At 42.3% G+C, this 23404-nt stretch overlaps 1 protein-coding gene across 1 annotated transcript; it reads right to left on the bottom strand.

The window, feature by feature from the left end:
* Positions 1 to 226: 226 nt before the first annotated feature.
* Positions 227 to 23331, bottom strand: YWHAZ (tyrosine 3-monooxygenase/tryptophan 5-monooxygenase activation protein zeta). Its single transcript, XM_081919028.1, has 6 exons — positions 23173 to 23331; positions 19872 to 20175; positions 8490 to 8613; positions 1751 to 1914; positions 1568 to 1663; positions 227 to 1279 (listed from the first exon to the last, which is right to left on the bottom strand). The coding sequence occupies exons 2-6, from the start codon at positions 20163 to 20165 to the stop codon at positions 1220 to 1222; spliced, it is 738 nt and encodes a 245-aa protein (XP_081775154.1). The 5' UTR covers positions 20166 to 20175; positions 23173 to 23331; the 3' UTR covers positions 227 to 1219.
* Positions 23332 to 23404: the final 73 nt, after the last annotated feature.

The raw sequence follows: 23404 nt of genomic DNA, 5'->3' as shown, positions 1-23404 counted from the left end.
TGTATTTAACTTTCTCTCTCTATCTCCCTCAACATGTGCCAGCAAAACAATTCAGAAGGCAGCAGCCTCTCAGGCATGTGGGACGTTAGATTCTTCTTATTATTTTTTGGAGGGGGGAGACATTGGATACAGACAACTTCAGAAATAATCTTACACTGTGGATTCTAATAAAGCAAAATATTTTGAAAAGGAGTCCAGATGTACAGGAAAGCTACAGAGAAGGTAGTTGAAAAGTCCATTCATAAAACTTTTATTCCACTTACATCAACTTAATACACATGTTCTTAACAGTTATGCTTAGATTGTTCATGAAAATTTTCAGGAGACATTAAACAAAGCTAGCCATCATCTCAAGTTATTTCCCTGTTAACTATTTTTACAGCACATGCATGTTAGGCAAAGTATCAAAAAAAAAAATCACAAAAGCAAAACCCTAAAAAAGTTAAATACATGGGTTTTTGTTTTACTGCTGTGCTCGATATACAGTGTAATTATGGATATCAAGCATTTCATTTTTACTGCATCTTTACTTGTACATTTGTTCTTAGGTTGCCTAAACCATTTAAATACAAATAAATTGTGTAGCAAAAATAATGAAAGCAACAGCAGGTAACTTTACAAGTAATGGAATGTGAACCGTTTCTGCCCTTCCCTAGAGAAAGTTCATTGGGTTAGCAAACCACCTTAAGGAACACTTTTCAGATGCAATCAGAGATGTATACTTGGACTGTAGATTCCACAGATTCACATGATTGACATGTAATATCCATGGGACATTAATTTTCCTCGGCTATGTGTTCCACCTTTGAAGTACCCACATTCTACACCTGCGTGGTTGCAACCAATCATCCCTTTTTTACCACTGTGACAGACCAATATGCAAGCAGTTTCTTCTTTGCTCAACATAGGAAGCTGTTTAACATTGGCTTTTGTGGGAGGCCACAAAGTACCAAGAGTACTATGCCAAACATGTAAAACTTTTATAAAAATTCCACATCCCTATATTGGCCACCTTGGATGAACAAAAATTCCCCAAATGTTAACTGGCTCTATTCCCCTAATATTAAACATAAAACCACATGGGAAATATAGAAATCCAAATAGAAGTAACATAAACCTGTCATAAATCGTAAACAAAAACTATTTGTGGGACAGCATGGATGACAAATGGTCTACTGTGTAAATTTTAGAATGAGGCAGACAAAAATTGGAAGGCTGGTTAATTCTCCCCTCCTTCTCCTGCTTCAGCTTCATCTCCTTGGGTATCCGATGTCCACAACTGTTTAAGAAAAATGCAGTCATGTGTTACTGATTAAAGCATTAGTAGTGTGAATAAGAAAGCACTCATCAGGATAATCTCCAAGAAAGCTATTCCTCATCTTTAAAAAGGCACTCTTTCCAAGAGCTGCACAACTGAGCAAAGCGTTCGTATCATGCATTTCATTCCATAATTAACATTTATTTATTTATTTAACCCTTGGCTACCTGGTGATTTAGGATACCCACAAGATTGTTTTCTGCTTGTTTGTACATAACTTGGCTTAATAAAAGCTGTACAAGTACTTACTGTCAAATTGTCTCTCAGTAACTGCATTATTAGTGTGCTGTCTTTGTATGATTCTTCGCTTAACGTATCAAGTTCAGCAATGGCTTCATCAAAAGCCTATGTAAGAAAGGAAAAAAGTACATTTGTACATGCAACACTGGCAAAAATATTTTATTTAGTGCAGTAATTAGACTATTAACTCACAGTCTTTGCAAGGGAACAGGCTTTCTCCGGAGAATTCAGGATCTCATAATAGAACACGGAGAAGTTTAGAGCCAGACCTAATCTGATAGGATGTGTTGGCTGCATCTCTTTTTTGCTGATTTCGAAAGCTTCCTGATATGCCTGTTGCGACTGCTCCACTATCCCTTTAAAACCAAAGAAGTAAACACAAAGTTAGCAATTGCACTTTGGAGTATGTTAAAACAAATATAGACTAGATGCCTTAATATATAGGACAAGAATTGTACACAGTTTCAGAAAGTAGAATTTTGAAGCTGTTAATAAAATCTATAAACAATAATTAGAAATAAGGAAGTATATGCCCATGTGTACTGAATCCAGGTATCCAGTAGACCCTTTTCTATAAAACCTTATACTCAATCCTAACCATGTCTACTCAGTCCTAGCCACGAATACTCAGAAGTAAATCCTACTGAATTCAGTGTGGTTTACTCCCAGGATTGCACTCTGTTATACAAACAAGTTAAAGGCCAATTTGATGGGGTTTTGTCTTTCCATACACTCTAGATTCAATTAAGATTTCTAGCATATCACAGCTTTCAGGTTCAAATCTTGGCCAGAAAGAGCTACGCTAGCTATCCAACTGACTGATGAACAGCTTTCAAAGAGTGACAACAATGCTAGCCAAACTGTAGAATGCTAAAAATCCCACTCTCCCACAAATTCTGGCTAGTAAAGATCTCCTAGCAGCCTTCACAACAGCAATGTTTTTAAGCAACATGGATAATGGTAAGCACTGCATTTAGTTTACAAAATTTAAGACAAATGTGACCTGTAACACTTAAATACATAAAGGTAAATTGGCTGGCAACAGTACTGCTGAAGAGGATTTGAATGACAACCATGCTACTGCAAAGAAATGGAACACTATACTGTAATTCATCGAGGAAGATAGCATCCAAACCACAAGAAGTGCTAATGCTTCTGCCCATTAGCTAAAGAAAGATGCCCACTGATATGAGAATGTGTTTGGGTAACCTGCAGCAAGGGTAGTAAGGAGTTTAAACACCCCCTTTCAAAACAGGCATATCTAGCCTAAGTCAGAGAGAGCTGGCAATAGTAATTCAGTATTTCAGAGGATGGCATAATGGTGGGGAAACAAAGGATAAATTTTAAAAAGTGAAACTCTCTTTGTCTGTACAGAAAACTAAAGCAGCAATAGCCTTCTGCCACAGGCAACAGAAGATGTATGTTGGCTAGACACTAAAAATGTGCCACATTTACTGCATATTTATCTACAATTGATCGTGGGCATGGTTGGAATTGACTACCTATATATCCAACCACCTTTCTTTAAGAGGCACTAAGAAAATGCTATTACCAATGCTAGTAATTAAAATACTAATATTGCAAACATTCAGAACAGTCACTCTGTTTGCTGCTCACAGAATTGATACTTCCCTTCCTGCCTACACCCAGCACTAATCTCCAAACCTGCCCTTAACATTTAAAGCAAAGAAACCAAAAGCATTGGGAGAACCACTCATAGCATTACAAAAACCTGCAATATTCAGAACAAAAACCAGGATGATGGGTATTTTATTTCATTTCCTGAAAGCGCACAAACCCCAACTGATACTAGCAGAAATAAAGAGAGCGCTCAGCAAAGTTTAATTTGGGAATGACAGACCGACCTTATGAACTAGAGTAATAGTCATTTTGCAAAAAGTTGAATGCCTTAGCTACAGAGAATTCTAAATGCATAATCTTGCAATTAGCATTACTGTTTCATTCCTGACTCCTTTTTGCAAAAAGGGCAGGTTTACTTTGGGGAAATACAGTGAGGTGTTTCCAGAAGTGACAGATATAATTGGTATGCTGTATAAAAGCACTGAGGTCAATTCAAATACTGTGCAGACTTTCCTGCCACCAATGCAGAGGACTTAGAAGTGGAACAGGTACAAAGAAGAGCAACTAAGCTATCTCCTTTTTGGAGATCTTATGAATTATGATGAAAACATCAGCAGTGAAAGCATGTAACAGCATTTCTGAAGGAGGAACATCCATACACAGAGGCCTTAGAATATTTTTGGGGGAAACTCTACCCTTGAATTATGCTTAGTTGGAGCATAAGATTGTCCTCAATCCCTTTTAGTCAGCATAACCTGACATTATATCATTGTAAGCTATTTAGTGCATCTACGACACTAGATTTAGCTATGACAGTATAAGAGAGTGGACAGTGTTGGGAGGTAACCATACACGTGCCCAGTTTATTTGGATCTCCTACATGTCTTGGCAGCAGCAAAGTGGTCAATTCCCTCAAAGGAGTCAGTGTAGAGCCCATGACAGCTGCCCCGCCACATCTGCCACGAAAGAGAATGAGATGCCAACGTAATGTAACCAAATCAGGACACAATACCAGGAGTATATAAGCCCTGGCAAGGGAACAGAGACCCCAAATATATGTAACTACATTTCTTTGACCTGTTTTAGAGAGAATGGGGCACATAATTGGCAACAGAGCACTTTTGTTTGTTTGTTTTCGAGTACTCCTTGTGATGTCTAGACATAAAAAAATATTAAGTCAGAGAAAAGTGGTGTCCAAACTTTTTTCAAAGAGGGCCAGATTTGATGAAGTGAAGGGCTGTGGGGGCCAACCAAAGTTGTTGGCCTTCTTAAAGGATTGTTGTTGTAGAGCTTTTTTATGATTTTACTCAAAGTTGTTGAGCTTCTTTTAGGATTGAAGTTGTTGAGGGTTTTTAAGGCTTTTACCCCAGGAAATAAACTGCTCCAGGGGCCGGATTAAACAGATTGGCGGGCCAGATTAGGCCCCCGAAATGGACTTTGGACGTGCCTGCCTGCTAAACCCTTCCCTTTTTGACATGTTAGTTTCCTATTTGTTGGACTGAGAAATATTCCACCATGGCACAGCCTGGAAGAAGCTTACCACTTCAATGAGAACTAAGACATATTATTCCAGGCAAAAAAAGAGCCAGAAGATAAGCACTGGAACAAATCAACTACAAATGGAGCCATATGCAGCTCTGTCTAAAGGATAGCAGTGTGCTGTCCTGAAAGCAGAAGATTTCATTTCTACCCTTTGACCTCTGCCTTAGTAGGCAGTAGGAATTTGAGACAACTCATGCATGGACAATACTGTACTGTACTGTTTGGCACAGAGACATAATCAAATCATTTAATCTGAAATCACTGGCTTATCTTACATACTCCTCCCATACATGGCATAAGCACACAGCCTGGAAAATAATCTCCAGCAAAACTAATTCCATAGCTCAGTAATTAAGAGGGCAACACCCTGTATCTGGAATCAGTCGACTTCAGGGGTCTGCTCAGTTCAGTTCTCTTGACAGTCCAAACAGTAGGCTTTTTGCCAGGCTCATGGAGGGAAACAGCAAAGGGTAGGAAGGCAGGGGCCAGAAAATGCTACTGGCATGATCCTGGCACCATAGAGACATCATTTAATTTCTGTTCTTTACACCAAACATGATTTGAATGTGATTTTTTGTAAGCTGTTTTGAGAGTTTCTTGGAGCTATAAAGTAGGGTAAGTATTCTACATAATGAAATACTAAAAAACTGTGGAGGCAATCACTGGGATTGGTGAATGGCAGTTATTAGGTACTCTCTGGGAGCCACTGGCACTGTTGCAATGCTGCTTCTTTTCTCCACTGCAATTGTGCTTTTGACCCAGGATCCCAGCTCCTTATGCTCATGTAATAGGTGTAGCAATAACTCTATTAGCTGGAGCATAGGACTGAGAGTCTATGAGACAGTCAGGGAGGAAATAAGCAGCCTGGATTGATTCTATGAGCTAGAGATTTGCAGGTTTTTTATGGGAAAGTGACTGTTACAAATATGCAGTGTAACCACTTAGAACAGGCATGTCCAACGGGTAGATTGCTGGACGCCTGTGGTAGATCACAGGCTCCCCCCCTCAAAAAGGTCAACATTGCCCTGAACCCTTAAAATGGGGCTTTCCTCCCTAAAAAAAAGCTCAACAACTTTGTCCTGAACCCCTAAAAAGGGGGTAGATCACTGCCAGTTTTTAAGTCTGTGAGTAGATCGCAGTCTCCTGGGAGATGGCCATCCCTGACCTAGAAGAAAAATGAATACAGACAGCAACCATTTCACATGGTGGTTCTATTTTTGGCCCTCATGTGTGTATCAGCAGAGCTTGTATAAGTGCCCCACCTGCCCTCTCCCGGGTCCAAAAGAACCCACACATCAGTGATCACATGTCAACTAGACGCGCCAAAAATGGTTTTTGCCTGTACTACAAAGTTATCACGGCTCTGTAATCCACCAGACTACCTGTTTTCTGATACAAGAGCAAGTTTAGCCGATAGCTAGATAAAAAGCCATTAGAAACTACTCCAGGTTTTTACACAATAGCTAAATCTGTTTATTACTACAGAGGCCACTGCTGTAAGGAAGCATCCAGTGGAGTTTTTTTAATGAGTGACTAGAATAAGGGAGTGAACATTACAAGCATTACGTTACTAAGTTTGTCTGGGTTCAATTGACAGTGCAAGCTGTGGTTAATCAAAAAGGAAGTAAAAGCTTCCAAACACCTCTGCAGGGCACCTAAGATTGTACTAGACTGGTTTGCTTTGAAGTACCTACTTTTCAACTCCACATTTTACAAAACTTGAAGAGATTCAGAAGCCAGCTGTAGTGAGGATACAAAGGGTAATCCTGGGTGCTTTAATTCTAAATTGAAGACAACTATCCTAAAGGGAAGACAACTAGAGCTGATGGAAGACACCTAGAACTGAGGAGTGGTGACTCAGTCTTCAAATTTTTAAAAAGCTACAGGGAGATAAAGGATAGTTTGAAAGCTTTCCATACATCTATTATGGCAGCTCAATAAACAAGCTGCATATTAGTTTAGGAAAATTTGAGGTTTTCAAGTGAGGATTTGATTGGCAACCTGTCAGGGATGTTTTAGGTATAAGGAATTCTGTCATTGGGTAAGGGATTGACTGGTTAAAACTTCCAACACATTAAGACTGGAATTAAAAGTCTCTCACTTTTACATGCAGCATGCAGAGAACAGTGGTTTTCAAAATTCAAAATCTTTGAGTAACAACATTACTTGTGGAAATCTAGATATGCCTGAACAACATTATGCCATAAAAGGTATCAGAACAAAATAGCAACATTCCAGATTTGTATTTTAAAGGAAAATTACCTAGAGTAGTATTAGAGTACAGTGGTACCTTGGTTTACGAACTTAAATCCATTCCGCAAGTCTGTTCTCAAACCAAAGCGTGCTTTCCCATAGCAACGAGGGACTCAATTTACAAATGGAACACACTCAACAGGAAGTGAAACATGTTCTTATTCTAAGGCAAAGTTCACAAACCAAAAACAGCTACTTTTGGGTTTGCAGCATTCTTAAACAAAGTTGTTCATAAACTAAGCTGTTCTTAAACCAAGGTACCACTGTACACTTTTTGTCACACCATAAACAAGAATTTAAGAATGGTTTTTAAAAAAGGTGTTACATAGGCTATTCTTTACTTTCTAAGCACATGATACTGGCTGAGCCAAGAGTGGCACCTCAAACTCCCAATGTTTCATCCCTGCAGAAATGGAGACACTGTAAAATCACCAATGGCTTATTATACCCATGACTCAGATGTGTTTGTGTGCACCTGCTTAGATTCTGGCTTATGGCAGGGAGCTCCTTTGCCTGGTACCCAAGGGGGAAGTGACCTTTACTCCCATTCAGTTAAGGGTTTCGTAAGAGGCTTTTTAAAAAAAACTAACTTGGCTGAGTCTGGAATCCTCACCTGCCACCTCAATGCACTGGAGTATTCCTTCCATATGGGGCGGTTCTGCCAACCCCAGTGTAGTATCTCACTCCTGCTTCCAACCAGAAGTTCCCAAGCATGGCCTATTTACCTATTATCCTCCAATTTGGCCTTCTGCCAGAATCTTCTGATATGCTCTTCTACTTCCAGTCATTCTCAGTTATAGCTTCCTCCCTGCACTGATAACAGTGATCTAGCTTTGTTCATTCCAGCTCAACATTAGGTCTTTCCCTTCTCTGTGTTGTACCTCTCTGACTCTCCTGACCAGCTTGCCTCTTATCCTGCCTTCTCACCAGACCCCACCCTCCTAACACCTGGTCTTTAATAATGACCCACTTTGTAGCTCTGTTTCCTCACCTTGCTGGCGAGTTGTTCATCACTGCTCATTCCTAAGACTGGCTTGCAGATCCTCAATAAGTGAGCATTAGAGCCTGTAGCTGACCCTACTGTGTCCTTCAGGAGGGGACAACCATGCTAAACACCAGCAGCAGACAGCCATGAAATATTAGATGCCAACTGTTCTGACACACTTTGAGTAAACTATTAATGCTGAATTTTTTCACTACTGCTAAGAACTTCAATTCTACAATTCCACCTTGCAAAATCTACTTTAACGCTAAAGTATACTTATTGGGCAGAGGAGACAGAGAATGTCAAAAGAGCTCAAATGGCCAATGCACGTATTTTGAGACCCTGTTGATTAACATTAATGGTCACTTACAAAAGCTTTTAATTTTTGATTATGTTTACTCACGTGTCACTCTGAAAGTCAATTCTTTAGATCAGCATCTTTAAAATATTACAATACTGCAACACTCAACACTTGTTTCCTTTATTGACGTGTAACATTCCAGCAGTAAATACCAGACTGTTGGAAAATTTCATGGGAACTTTTGACACTAAGAAGCCAACACACTGTACCTTTCTTGTCATCACCAGCAGCAACTTCAGCCAAATAACGGTAGTAGTCGCCTTTCATTTTCAAATAGAAAACTTTGCTTTCCGCTTGCGAAGCATTAGGAATCAAGAACTTTTCCAACAGAGACTGCAATTGAAAACAAAGAATAATCAGAAGGCTATACACATTGACAACTAGAAAACTGTACACACCGGTTGGCCTGTGGCCACTGAAGTTTCCCCGCTAGTGGTAATATCAGAAATCAAGCAACTGTAAATGGTCTATTATTATATCATTGAAAATAACCCCCCCAAAATTACTAGCCCCCAGTTATCTTTTTACCATCTGGTCAACCATATGCACCTAAATCTAAAAAAATGAAATCTTATCTGTAATGCTTCCCTGCTGGATTGCCCAGAGGCAATTCTTACCCTGGAGATAAGGAAGTAAAGTAGGTTTTTACACAGGTGTTGTGCCACACACCAAGCTCTACAGACAAGTGGAAGTCTATCTTTCACAAGTTTTTGAAGTAACAGAATGGGCAGCAACTCATGCCAGTCTGATCCTATGCTGCTGCTTTAGCTGCTAGTGTCAGCCAGATGTGCACGTAAGGAGGACCTTGGCTTCAACTGATTTTAATGCCACAGAAGACCAGGGTTTACTACATGCTTTAACAGTTTATCACTGCACTAGAGAATCTGAAAGTATTCTGAAAGGAGAATCATGGTATTATGCATTTTGGTTGGGCCTAAAAAGCTTTTACCCAACTGGGTTAATACACAAGATAAAGCCCACCACTCCCTTTGTGTTAAAGAACCAAGAAGACTCAAGTATTATTGCACATGTGCATGCAATGCTTTGTTCTACTCATAACCCGGTGATAACCCATGGGCTACTTCTCCAAGTCTCCTCTCCAGTGGCATAGCGTGGGGTTGTCAGCACCCGGGGCAAGGCAAGTAATTTGCGCCCCCTAACCCGTGGATTTGAGCCCCCTAACCCTAACCCCCAGATGTTGCACCCGGTGCGGCCGCCCCCCCTGCACCTCTCAATCCTACTGTTTGGGATAAGGAAAATTTCACTCCTCAGAAGGAAGCCACTTGGGGGCCCTTTAAGACTGCCCTAGTTTACTTTTCCACGACTGGTTCCCACATGAATGGGCTAATATTTAAGTGACCCAATCACATGGGAGCTGCTCATGGAAAAGTAGATAGCTATTTGTTCCTGAGAAGGCCTTTAAATACCCTACTAGCCAAGATAAAAATTCGGGAAGCACTAAAATATTCACCTAATTCACATTTGTTACTATAGCATCAATGACAAACTGCAATAATGATGTTTGAAGATGGTTAACCTTAACTGAACTGAGTTAAGATCTCATGGGTGGCTATCAAGAGTCAAAACTAGTATGCATATTGCCAGCTTTTAACATGTGACGTCAGGAGCATTTCCCCTTAAGATATGAAACTTAAAATTCACCACGAGGTCCCAGGGTGGGGTGCAATTTAAAAACACAAAATTAAAATCAGTTACAATTAACTATAATCAAGAGAATAGACTAGATCCTAAAATGTACTCTTCAGGTGTAAAAGAGGTATATCTTCAGCATATAAGGAGAACTACACTACAAAGGTGACAAGATACACCTCTGTGGGGAGGGAATTACAAAGCTAAGGGCTACCACAGAGAATACCCTCTCTCACACTTCTGTACTACTTTATTTAATTAAGGCAGAATAATGCAGTGGTTGTAAGCTGTCCAATCCTAAGTTATGTGATGTGTAGTTATTACTAACTGCAATCCAATGCATTTTCACTCAAACCAGGAGCTTATTTCAGTAGTTACTCTGAGGAACTTTCAAACTGTTTGAGGGGCTGTAACAGGAGAAACTGCTGAAAGGGAAACTGCTGGTGGTGCAGGAGGAGCAGATAATCAAGCTGTTTCTCTATATGAAGTCTAGTGCTGGTAACACCCATTAATCCTTTTAATACGATCACCAACCTTCCATTCAAGAGACAGCCACACTTTTAAGGTGAGGCAATCTAATCCTATTCAACTTGCATTCCCTCCCAAGACAAGTAATTGCAACTTTTGTTCTTAGCCAGCTGTATTTGTAATTTGCCAGGATAACCATGGTCCCTATTATTAGATACTACTTCAATACTACACAGATGAGAAACTATAGTCTACCCTTTTGCAAAAAGAGTAGATTCAGGGTTAACTGTCTATGCCACATCTTATAAAATATGTGGCCTTAAAAATAAAACCTCTTCAGCTACTTGAAGAGCAAGTGACATTAGACAAAAATCAAGCAAGCCTAATGAAACAGAGATATTTGAAAGCAAGGATATGAAAAAGCAGAATAGCAAACCACTCAATATACATACAACCGTGTTCTGACAACTTGTGCCAAATTCATAAGTGGGTACCAAAAGCAATCAAACAATTGTTAAGTAAAGCTGTGGATGATGCAAAATGCAAAACACCACACCACTTGTGATTCACATTCACTCGGGTTTCTGATTTAAGCCAATTTAATATAATTATATATTCAACCTATTTTTGACTGCATGGTTCTCTTAACACCAGAATGCAGCAGAATAAAGTGGAAGTGTTCAGTAGGGACAGATGACATAAATGATACAATTAGTTTTGTATCAGTAACAAGCAAAATTTAAAAGTGACAGAAAAGTCTGGGCTATGTAATTGAACTGACAATGAAACCCAGCATGCATAACACTGACAAAGCATTGCACAGGTACGCTCTCTATTATTATCAGCAACAGCAGTTCTACAGGCTTTTCCTAGTTACCCTAGTCACAGCATCACAACTCATGAGGTTGTTATGTAGATGAGCGTCTAGATTTAAGTGGATCAGCACCAACTACTAGAGGACAGCACTCCATGCTGCTTGCTGCCACTCCAAAAACATAAATTAAATGTCACACCAGGTTTTTTTGCCTAGCCACAAGACAAAACTAAGAACTACACAGCAGGAATCAAATTCCCATCCATGTTTGTTACTAACATATGAAACAGCAGCAGCATTTGTAAAGGAAGGAGCATGGCTGTGCACACATTAACCGTCCTCTTGCTTGCATGTCACTATTATTCTACGACCCCTTCTTGAGCCAGCTTCCTTTAACATGACAGGTGAACATGCCTCAAACCCTGGTTGAGGCATAGCAGCTAAGGAGAGCAGTTGCAGAGGCAAGTGGTAGGACTGGGAGGGGTATTTCTCTCCCCCTCCTAGACCTGCATGCTTGAAATTCCACTTGCCAGATACTCAGCTCTTGCCTAAGTTACATTCTTATGAGTCTACGCAAGCACACATGCACTTGCAGGGTGGTTTCAGCTGATGAGCCACACTTCCAAAAAGCAAGCAGCATAGGCTGTTCATGATTGTCAAATAAGCCAGATTGAATCCTGGCCCTTTTATTTATGACAGCAGCTCAGTAATCTTCCAGTATTCTCCAACTTAAGTCTGAAACTAACTATGAAAGAGTGTATGTCTGCAACATGGGATTTCCCTTCTAGAAATACACTAGTACCTCTGGTTATGAATGCTTCTGGTTATGAATACATCAGGTTACGAGCTCCAGTAACCCAGAAGTAGATGCTCCTGGTTGCAAACTTTGCCCCAAGATGCGAACGGAAATTGCATGCTGGAGGCGACTTTGCAGTGGGATGCCCTGCTAGCGAAAGCGCGCCTCAGGATAAGTACGCTTTCAGCTTAAGAACGGACCTCCGGAATGAATTAGGTTCGTAGCAGAGGTACCACTGTAAAGGCTTTATAGCATTTTTCTCCTTATACAGTGGTACCTTTGGTTGAGAACTTAATTCATTCCGGAGGTCCGTTCTTAACCTGAATCTGTTCTTAACCTGAAGCACCATTTTAGCTAATGGGGCCTCCCGCTGCTGGAGAACGATTTCTGTTCTCATCCTGAAGCAAAGTTCTTAACCCGAGGTACTATTTCTGGGTTAGCGGAGTCTGTAACCTGAAGCGTTTGTAACCCGAGGTACCACTATATACGTTTAAGAACTAAAGACCAGCTCACCAAGCAGTCTAAAATCATGCAAACATGACAACTACAGAAGTGAACCATTCCCCTTTCACATCTTTTAAAAGGTGGCACATCACCTTCAGTATGACAGAGAAATGGAGTGCCCTTCTACAGGCAGTCTACCCATGACATCCAATCTGTTGGCACACTTGGAATTTTAGAACAGCCAAGGATCTTGGTTCACAGCCCTAAGCTTTTACACCCTAGTCTCTTTAGTGTTCTAGCAGGTGTGAACTCCCAGCTCCTAAACTTCATGCTAACTACACCATAAATAACTCCTCAGTTACTGCAGTCAGTGACTTCATGGTTTCCCCTCAATAACTAAGTGGATTCTGAAAAGACAGAACATAAAGGCAGAGAGACAGAAGTGTTGCCCAATCACAATGTACTATGTTGCATCCTTGACTTTAGATAGGTATTCAAAATTTGAGATACTGTAGCTCAGTAGCTCATCATAGGGCTACAAGTCTAGAGCTCTATATACTGCAGATACAGTTGAAAACAGCCTTTTCTAACAAGCTAACTTTCTGTAAGGAGTATCCAAACTAACTGGCCTATTAGAATGATGGGAGCTACATGAAAATCTATTCAGCATTCAATTTCCCAAATGCAGGTGCTGATAATGCATTAAGAGAAGTTACCTGGGGATTTCAGTTAATTATACTATTGGTGAATTGCAGTATTAACGTTCTATTTCCCCTCTGACAAAGTGGAACAGTTCACTTGTCCCACAAGAGATCAGATGCTCATTAACAGCAATACAGCCAAAAATAAAAATGCATGGATTTGTTCTTTAAAGGTTATTGCTCCTTCCAAATACACCAAAACAATAATTCGGTAAATTGGCTGAAATATTTTAATTTCTTGATATGCTGAAAAAGAGGTGGCTCCACTTGATCTGAATTATTTTTGAATGACATGAAGAGAAGCGTTTACAATTTTTTTCTGCCAGGAAGTTTAGAGATGGGAAAGTATAACATCTATGGTTATCTACAGTTCCTATAAATGTGCAGTTAAGAGTTCACAAACATGTTTGAGAGCTCACCACTTTGTTTTGGCAAGAGCCACTGATCTTTTCTAGACACATCTTGCTGCCTTCTAAACCTTGGCATAAGCAGCAGCTCCTATTCATTGTGCTAAATCACAGGTGGCTTGCCTCTGCAGTTACGCTGGGCTTTACAAGTGTACTGAGCACATCAAAAGCTCATGGTAATGCCACAATTATGTCTGAACATGTTTTTCTCAGAACTATACAAAACTAATGCTAGAACCTACAGTAGTTGCCACATAGCCTGTAGTCACATCCTGCCACAGCAGACGATTAATTTTTTTTTGGCATTTTATTCCAGTTTAAGTATGTTGTTTTGAAACTGCAAGGCCATCACAAAATATTGAGTGTCAGCCAATTACTTCTCAATCAATAACTGATACAGAATATTCCTTCTATAGCCAAGGTAATGCTTTCCTACTGCCAACAAAATGAGGAGCATGAATTGAGGAGTATGAATATACTCACAAAATGAGGAGCATAAATATACTCACATTAAAGAGATGTAGCTTATCTGTGCAGTCTGGAACCCATGCAAAATCACTTTATTTTACTTAAAACAAACTAACTGCCTTTAGTAGTCAGGAAAATCTTCTCTTAGTAAAAAACCTGCTATATTTTTCAAAAAGCAATTTTTTTCCTCTGGTTCACAATACGGGTTTACCATGCTAGCAATTACAAGTTATATTACAAGAAACGCCAGTAGTGTGGAAAAAAATCCAAGTGTATTGGGATTTGAATAACTAATTTTACAGACTGTCTATATAAGGCAGCACACCTGTAGTATGTCAAGAAACAGAATCTATACTTATTTTACCATACCATGGTTTGGCAAAACTGCAGCTTACCAAAAGATTTTTAAGCTGTTTCTAGCACTAATTCTCTGTGCCAACAGCCACACCAGTGTGCCTCAAATAAAAAAAGCCCTGATGCTTTGGTACATTAGTTTTAGTATAAATTACACTTGGCATCTCTCCCCCCCCCCCCCGGCCAAATCTGACATCATTATGACATCAGGTGACTACTTCAAAGGGGCTCCCTCTTAACGCTTATCAGCTGATCGGCACCAAGAGTCAGCTCCTTTGAAGGCGTGCTAACAGCACCAGTGAGCTGACAAATCATCAAAAGAGCTCCTCTGCTCGGTGCCAACCAGCTGATGGGTGCTGTGAGCAGCCCCTTTAAAGGTGTGCTGTCAGCACCAATCAATGGCGCTGACAGGTGCTTGCTCTCAGCTGATTGGTACTGCATCTTCAAAGAAGCTCCTCTCAGTGCTTATCAGGAGATGAACACTTGAGAGCAGCCACAATGGATGCCCTATTGAGTTCCCAATGGGAACCCCCACAACAAGTGCAGCTGATCCGAGACACTCAGGTGTTTGACAGATGGGCAGAGTTTGGGGGAAATGGCCTCATGGGTCTAATTAGGTCTGAGGCTAGCGGTTCCCCACCACTGCCTTAGTAGTCAACTCACATAAATTCCCTTGCAAATAGTAGCCTGCAAGCGACAAAAGTATAAGCATAAGGGCAGGTGCAAGAAATTCCAAAGTGGCTCCATGCAGAGAGTCTAAACCTTATAGACTTTATGACTTTCAAGGAAAGAACCTGACCTCAACTTAAGCAACCTGGCACAATGGTACTCAAAGCTAAGTGGCTAGATCTCAACCCTTCCCAAGAGATGAAATCAACACAGGCAGGCAATTTGTTGTCACCTAAAATTAAGTATAGAATTTTTTGGATACATTTTAATTTATGAATAGAACAAACCTACCAGTGAACAGTAAAAACATTCCTTTATCCAGAAAGAACCATTTTGAAGTTTGGGTTTAGAATCCTGACCCAAACCTATTAAAACATTACCCAGAAAAAGACCTATTAAGTTGGCCAAGTATGAAACTGAGGCAATTTTATTTCAACAGGCTTATGTTTCACTTAACAGAAGCATAGATGCACACTAACATGCTTTATTACTATAGTCTTCTATCCAATTGGTAGTTCATCTAAATCCCCAATATATATGAAGGGGGGAAAGCAGGTATGGTGAAAAACCTACATTTAATATTTCATTTGAATGCAAACTTGCTTGTTCTCACAACCCCAGAAAATAACTATTCTCAGATGTATATATAAAATAAACTTAAAAAGCTGTATTTCAGGCTGTCATTTTGTTTGCTTTTATGCTGCTTGTATTTTTTTAAAAAGTGAACAGACCTGGGATTTATTTTATAAATAGCAGAATTAAAGTTTCCTTTATAACTAAAATATATTTTAGTATGTAAAATATGCTGATTTAGAACAAAATGTATCTATTTAAATACCATCCAACACCTTAATACACACACCAGATTTGAGCCTACTTTGCTATGTAAAAGATTAATGAATACAGAATTACAGGTACAGTATGTCTCTGTAGACCACAAATTTATCCTGGTAAATTATAACTACTTCTGGTTCCTAAACCACTGAACCTGAACACATTCCATCTCATGACCAAAACACTTCTTTCTGCCCAGTAATTATCAGCCCCTGCTCCTGTGTAGGTGTGGAGACTTAGTCCATAAGTGAGTTCAGAAAGATATTAAAACTTATTTCTTCACTGGGCAGGATATACAAACTAAAAATGTCCTTTCAAATACACCAACCCAGCCCAACAGAAACCCGTTCTTGCACAACCAGCTCCAATTCCTAAGTATACTTACAATTTATAATCCAAAGCAATGTGGCCTACAGGGCCAAAGGTTCTGAATTATTGGCCAATATAGTAGGTATAAAGGTTTGTTTCCACTGCAAACTGATAGGTTGCCATAACAGGTAAAACACATTATTTATGCTTGCTCAGGAATCAAAATGGAAATTAGATTTTATGTCAATTTAAAATTGATTAAATCACCCAGTGTGGAAAATCCATCTACCCAACTACTTTCCTCTGCCATCTCTTCAGGAGGATTTTAGTGAAATTTGCATTTCATAGCTGTTCCTTGATAGCCAGGTCAAAATTGGTGGCCACGCAAGATCTTGCCCCCATAAAGGAAACCCCATTTGTGCTTCATTTAAACACAAGGAGGCTTATTTCCATGATGTCAATGGAATGCAATTACCTTGAGCAAGACAGCCCTCTGCTCAGCTCCACATTTATAAAGTTGAGAGAAAATAGGGACTTAATTACTTTGGTCCTGGCTAGCATTGAGGTAAGACTTGGGGAGGGGGTGCCTTTCCTATTCTTGCACTGAACCATCCAAACACTGTATAACTGCAAGGATGATCCCTGCTCTCCCCGTGTCCATATAAGAGAAAAAGGTTCAAGTGCCTCACTGCCCTTGCTATGAAAAAGGTGGTCGGTGGAAAACTGGACCCCAGAGCTAGTGCCAGCGTGCAAGGCCCATACGTGCAACTGTCACAAACTTTATTTAACTTCTAAACTACCCAGTACCCAGCGGATCCTAGAGAAGTTCACAAAGAAAAAATTACAGAGCAAAATTTAAATAATAAAAATGCAACTTCAAACACAGGCAAAGTACTATTTCTGCAATCACATGGAGGGATTTTCCGCTCTTCCCATTTCCAAAGAGAATGAAACATTCACACAAGTCAGAGGCTGCCCAAATATCACCTGCTTCTCTATGGGCATGCATAAGAGCTGCCTGCTCACACATGGGGTGTGAATTTTTGCTACTGCAAACAGGCTGCAAGCTAGGGCACAGAGGAGGAAACCCTGGACCAGATAATAGCCTTAGGGCACATGATATGGTCCAACTGTTTAAGCCAAAAGTATGTGTTGCAGAAACAGCAGGATATTAATATAAACAATTTTAAAAACACACACGAGGAGAAGACTTCATCCACATCACTCAATGTACTTGACTGCACATTTTATTTTTCCCTTTAGGTGATAGTAATTCATTTATGAGGAAGTAATGTGCCATACTTGGAGACAACACTGCCTGTCTGTCCCCCATTCCTATAGAAAGAGGCAGTATGTTGACACCTTATCCTGTAAGCCCAAAACTAAACACTGCAGCTTGACAAGACTTTTACACCTTACTCAGAGCCTAGAAATTGTGCCTGACTTGGATGAAGAGAAAGCAGAACTAGGCCTGGGAAATACTTCTGAGCAAAGGGCTCGGTGGGGAATGGGAGAGAATGCACAACGGCTTGGAGGAAAAGCGCTAAAACTCTCTTCCCCCCCTCTCAATTTTCCAAGCCCAAAGTTTGCACTATATTAAAAAGCCTGTTCCTGGCTTCTGTTTGTCATGTTAAGTCCAATAAAGAAACCAGAAAAAGCTACTTTGTCAATGAGGAAGTAAATGGGTTGCAATATCTAGATGAGGGGTAGCCAACATTACAACCTCTGGAAGTTGAACTCCCAACTCCTCTCCACATCGGCCAGCATGCCCAATGGTCAGGGATGATGGGAGTTGTAGTTTAACAGCATCTGGATGCCACCATGCTAGCCACCCAGGTTTAAATGTAGCTTTCTAACCCAGTAAGTTTTTATGTATCACTTTTTATCTTCCCCCAATACCTAACAGTTTCTATCCAACAGCCAGTGCTCCCACCTACAAGAATAGAATAGAAAGGTCCGATTCGGACACACCACTCAGGTAAAGACAAATCCTGCCTCCTTTCCATCATTAGAAAGGCTCCACTAGTCCACCACTCTCTTAAAATATAGGGGCTCCTCTGGCCGAGATTCTTTTTAGTATGCTATTAGAGAACGCGAGGGAGCAAGGAATTTTTTAGCATCTGGGTTACAAGCTACTTTTCTAGGTTTCCTAATTTTATAGAGTATTTCCCTTTACCACAGCAACATATAAAGCTCCAAATGAGCACTCTTTTAAGTTCTGCAAATAAAGCTATAGATTTAATCTCCTGAAGTATAGGCGTCAACTAGCACAAACCAAGCGGGTCTTTTATCCAATACAGACAGAAATTGAAACCAAGTGATTTAAATATTTAGCTTTCCAGTAACGAATGCAATGAGGCTTTTAAAAAAGAATTCAGACATGCATTGGATATGGGCTTTAAAGAAAGTATTGCTAACATTAACCAGACTTCTTTGAAACTTTTCTGGATGGGAAAAACCTAGTTAAACACACTGTGAAGATAATGGAGCCAACTATTTGATATTGTAAGGGGTCAATGTCAACTGAGAATGTCAGGTAAGTATCAGATTTTTATCTGATGAAATTAATGGACTTAAACATCTGATTTATTACATGTATCTTACACATAATACATATATATATAAAATTAGTGACAGATGTGACAGATAAGATATGGGCTCCTTTCCCACACCCATGCTCCAGACAGAATGGTGTTTGACTAGTCTGAAATGAAGGTTTATGTAGTTATCAGCAAAAACTGCATTTCATATACAACATGCATCTGATTATTCCTCTACTTTTCTCAATGCTTTTATATGGCAAGAATCCAAGATAAACGAATGACCTTCAAGTAAGTGTATCTAAAATTTGAGCTCAACTATACATGATGGCCTTTGAACTCACCAAGGTATTTGTACAGCTGGTTTTACAAAATAGATGGAAAAAACCATGGTAATTATGCTCATATGACTTGACTCAGTGCATCAAAGTATTTTTTTCTCAAGTTCTTGTTGAAATGAAATTGTCTTCATCTTTAGCAAAAACAAATACTAACAATTAGTTGAGCGGCACATCAATAAAATAGTTTTTTCATTTAAAAGATTTTATGAGGTAAAAAAAACTGTTGCCAACAGCACAAGTATAGAGTCAGCTTGCTTTGAAGTTGCTATGGCTTTGCTTAAGGTAGGCCCATAGCACTGTTGCTACCTCCTCCTCCCTCCTGCAGAGTGTTCTGCATGGGTGAGTCATAGCTAACATTACATCATCTTATTCAGGGAGGGGCCTGATTTCTATAGTGAGAATTACAACTTCTCATAGAAAGCACACACAGCACCCTCTAGGTTATGAAGAAAGCACACTTGTTTTAATTAAACTAGGCTGAAAAGTCCTTTACTCCTCCCAGTTTCTAACTGGCAAGTGGGATCTATGTGACAACTTAGTGGAAAGTGTCAATAGGGCAGATTGTGTCACTATTATAGAAGTGTTTTGCTACAAGCATCCAGCTGCAAAGTTTTAGGAAGAAGCAAGTTAAGACCACTGTTTGGTTTTCTGTAGGTGGCAGGGGAAGATATTTAGAAGCTTTTTATATAAACAGCTTTATACTTTGATTAAACAATACTGAGTGTTACTAGAGGGTTATCTGCCCTTGAAGGTTTACTTAGGGTGGGGGGGAAGTAGTTAGAGCCTTAATTCTCACCAGCACATCATTGCAGATGTCCCTTAGTTCAGTCTCAATTTTCTCTCTGTATTCTCGGGCCATTTGCTGCTTTTTCTCAGCACCTTCCGTCTTTTGTTCAATGCTTGACACAACCCTCCAAGATGACCTACGTGCTCCTACAACATTTTTGTAAGCGACAGAGAGAAGATTCCTCTCCTCATTTGACAATTCTGCTCCTTGCTCAGTCACAGACTTCATGCAGGCTGCCATGTCATCATATCTCTCAGCCTGCTCAGCCAGTTTGGCCTTCTGCACCAGCTCGTTTTTATCCATGCTGATTTCTCTGGAGAATGAAAAATATCAAATAATTATTTAGACATCTATCAGGCAAAATCATCTGCAACTCAGCTATCTCTTAGCAACATAAAGAGCACATTGCAACTGACACACATTTACTGGATGCAAAAACCACTTGATTTCAATGGCCCATTCCAAAGTTCTATATCAGGCACGTCCAACTCCCAAGAGACTGCGATCTACTCCCAGTATAAAAAAACTGGCAGTTTTCTACCCATTGTCATTGGAGGGAGGAGCGTTCATGGAGTGGGTGGATTGCCGAGAGCTGTTGAGCTTTTTTTGCCAAGGATTGCCCAGAGTTGAGGATTGCCCAGAGTCATTGAGCTTTTTTGGGGTAGGATTGTCCAGAGTTCTTCAGCTTTTATTTGTTAACTTTTGGTAAACTTTATTTAATCCCACGATTGATAAGGGCCCCGCGATCTACCAGGATCAGCCAGGGATCTACCAGTAGATCGCAATCTACTGGTTGGACATGCCTGTTCTATATTATTGTTGAGATATGGGTCAAATTAATCTTCATTTTTATTAAATTCATGAAATCTTGGGAAGGATATGGCCTCTGCAATCTTAAAAAAATAAAACCTTTCAAGCATGGAATGTGAACTATTCCCTCAGATGCCTCTGCTATCTGTCCCCTAGATGATCTTAGCCTTTTGTTTGAAGGGGCTACTATCAGCACATTGCTATTTTGAGAAACACCAAACCCTTTGGAAGGTTTGCAATCTTAAGAATTTCACCACAATGTGTTGTGAGAGCCATTCCTTCCTTTCTCAAAAGTTACTCAAGTATAGCTCCGTACCCTCTTTTCTCAAACTACATTCTTGTACATGGTTAAAAAAATCCTGATTGGTATCAGGGCCATTGGGCCCAAAAGCAAATGAATTTAGCTACTACACAGCTCAATCAATATTAGGGTTGGAAGCAAATAACTCTTGCGTAGCTTAATCAATGAAACTTAATTCAAAGTGCATCTGTTAAGGTCATGATGCAAGTCCCTTATTATAACAGAACTTAGTTTAGAATCAGGATGCCAAGCTGCAACTGTCAAGCTACTTTATTGAAGCAGCCGAGGCGTGAAGGTTTTGCACTATGTTGTCTACTTTGGTGACCTTACCCTCATAAAGACCGAGAAACATCTTGGTCAAGAATCATTTTGCTACTCAGGAATGGCAATTTAATGCAACTATGACGCTACTCAGGAATGGCAATTTAATATATGGAAATAAAGCCAGGGAACGTTAGCTGCTTAGCAACCCAACCTCTCCCCTTGCAAACCTGGTGGCATCTGGGAAGACTGCGGAGGAGAAGGAACCTTGCTTTTTGACCCGAAAGGAAAGATTCGTGTGGTGATTTCCTGTACACAGTGTAGCTAGGACTCGGCTGTCTAAAATGGTGCTGCTCGGTGCACTCCCTGGCACAGGCGGCCGAGAGTATGCCGCTGCAGCTGGCACGGCTTAGAAACATGGCTGGGGCGGGTACAAAAAGCGAAAGGTGTGGGCGAGAGGGGTGGCGGGGCGAGGGAAGAGGACAAGTCAGGCCAGGCTGCCGCCGCCGCCCCTCCCAGCGCCGCAACCGCCCGGCTCCGAGACATGAAGCGCCTTGTCTGGGCTCTTTGTCATGGCGGATCCGAGTCAGAGCCCAGCCCACTTGTGTGCGCGCTGATCCCCCTCCACCTCCGCCCCGCGCCGGGAGGGGAGATTGCTGCATCTCCTCCGCCCAGACCCAGGCCGGAGAAGAAGGGAAAAAGGGGAAGCCCAGGCGGCGCCTCGCCGGGGGAAGGAAGGAGAAGAGACACGCCCGCCCACCTGCCCCTCCGCTGCTGCCGCCTCTCCCCTCGCCCTGCGGCGCCGCCGCCGTCCCCGCCCCGAGGGAGCCTCCGCAGCCCGCACTCGCCCCCTCGCCTTTTCTTTCTTCGCTTCCTCCTTCTCTCCCGCTCCCTTCCTCCGCCTCGATCGCCCGCCCGCCCGCCCGCCGCTCCTTTTCAAGGCGGCCCCCTCCGATGCGGCGGCAGATCGCACCGGCTGGATGTGCCGCTCCCGGCAGGAGGCCACACCCTAACCAGCCGCCCGACCAGAGAGAGAGAGAGAGAAGGCCGCCGCGGGAAGGGAGGGAGGCGGAGAGATGGAAGAAGGGAAAGGAGCGAGAGCGAATGGGGAGGGGGGGGAGAGAAAGGAGAGAGAGGGAAGGAAGCCATCCTACTCCCCAACATGGCGCCCCTCCTTCCTCCTTCCCTCGCTCACATGGCACCCCGCATTTCGAGGAGGAGCAGCAGCAGCTCCCACCCCAACAAAGATAATATGAATATGGGTGGCGGAGAGAGAAGGGAGGATGGAGGGCGGCGGCGGCGGCGACCCTTCCCCTTCATCATTTCTGCCTCACAGGTAGAGGCGCTCGCCTCCCAAGAATGGGGGGGGGGGATCAGCTCCCCTCCCCGGTCCGAGTAGCCAAGGGGCACCGCCCCGGACCTTCACCTGCCGTAGCCGAGGCAGAGAAAGGAGCGCCGCCGCCCAGCTCAGCCCTCCGCCTCCTCTGCCCTCCATTCTCGCCCCCTTTCGCAGGGCGAGGCGCGGGAAGCAGGTGGGGCCGTCGCCGCACCTGTGTGTGGGGGGGGTCTGAAGCGCGCGCAGAGATGGGGGGGGGAGAAGAGGAGGAGGAGAAGAGACACCCGCTGCCGCCGCAGGGAGGGAATGAATGGCTTCCCCCTCCAGCAGGCCGCGGCAGTGGGTGTCGCCCAGCACCGCGGCAAGGAGGAGCCGCCCTTCTGTGCGGGGAAGAAGGGGGCCGCTAACCCGCCGCCTCGCCCGCTCCTCTTCCCGTTTCAGCCGCCGCCGCACCCCACCCCCCGCCGGTCTCTTCTGCCGCCGCCGCCGCCCCTGAACCGCAGCGGGTCCCGCCGCCGGAGCGCCTACCCGGAAAGGAAGGGGAAGGTTCGCGGGGGGGGAGGGAGAAAAGGCGGCGAGGCGAAGCCTAGCGAGGCCGTTACCTGCGGGCTCGACGGGACGGGAGTCTCTAGGCGGGTGACCGGCGCGGACTGTGCCTATATCGCGGCTCGCTCCGCTGCAGCCTCGCTCTCGCTCTCCCAGCGCCACACACGGGGTCTCCGCCAATCACCGCGTCGCAACGCACGGGCAACACAGAGCCCGTGACGTCAAGCGGCGCCATGGCAACCGCGCGCGAGCACGCGCTTGCGCCTACACTTTCCCTCCCCTCCTTTC

This window comes from Podarcis melisellensis, assembly GCF_964234715.1.
Source record: "Podarcis melisellensis genome assembly, chromosome: 7".
Lineage (NCBI taxonomy): Eukaryota > Metazoa > Chordata > Lepidosauria > Squamata > Lacertidae > Podarcis > Podarcis melisellensis.
This window is presented reverse-complemented; position numbering and strand designations above follow the sequence as displayed.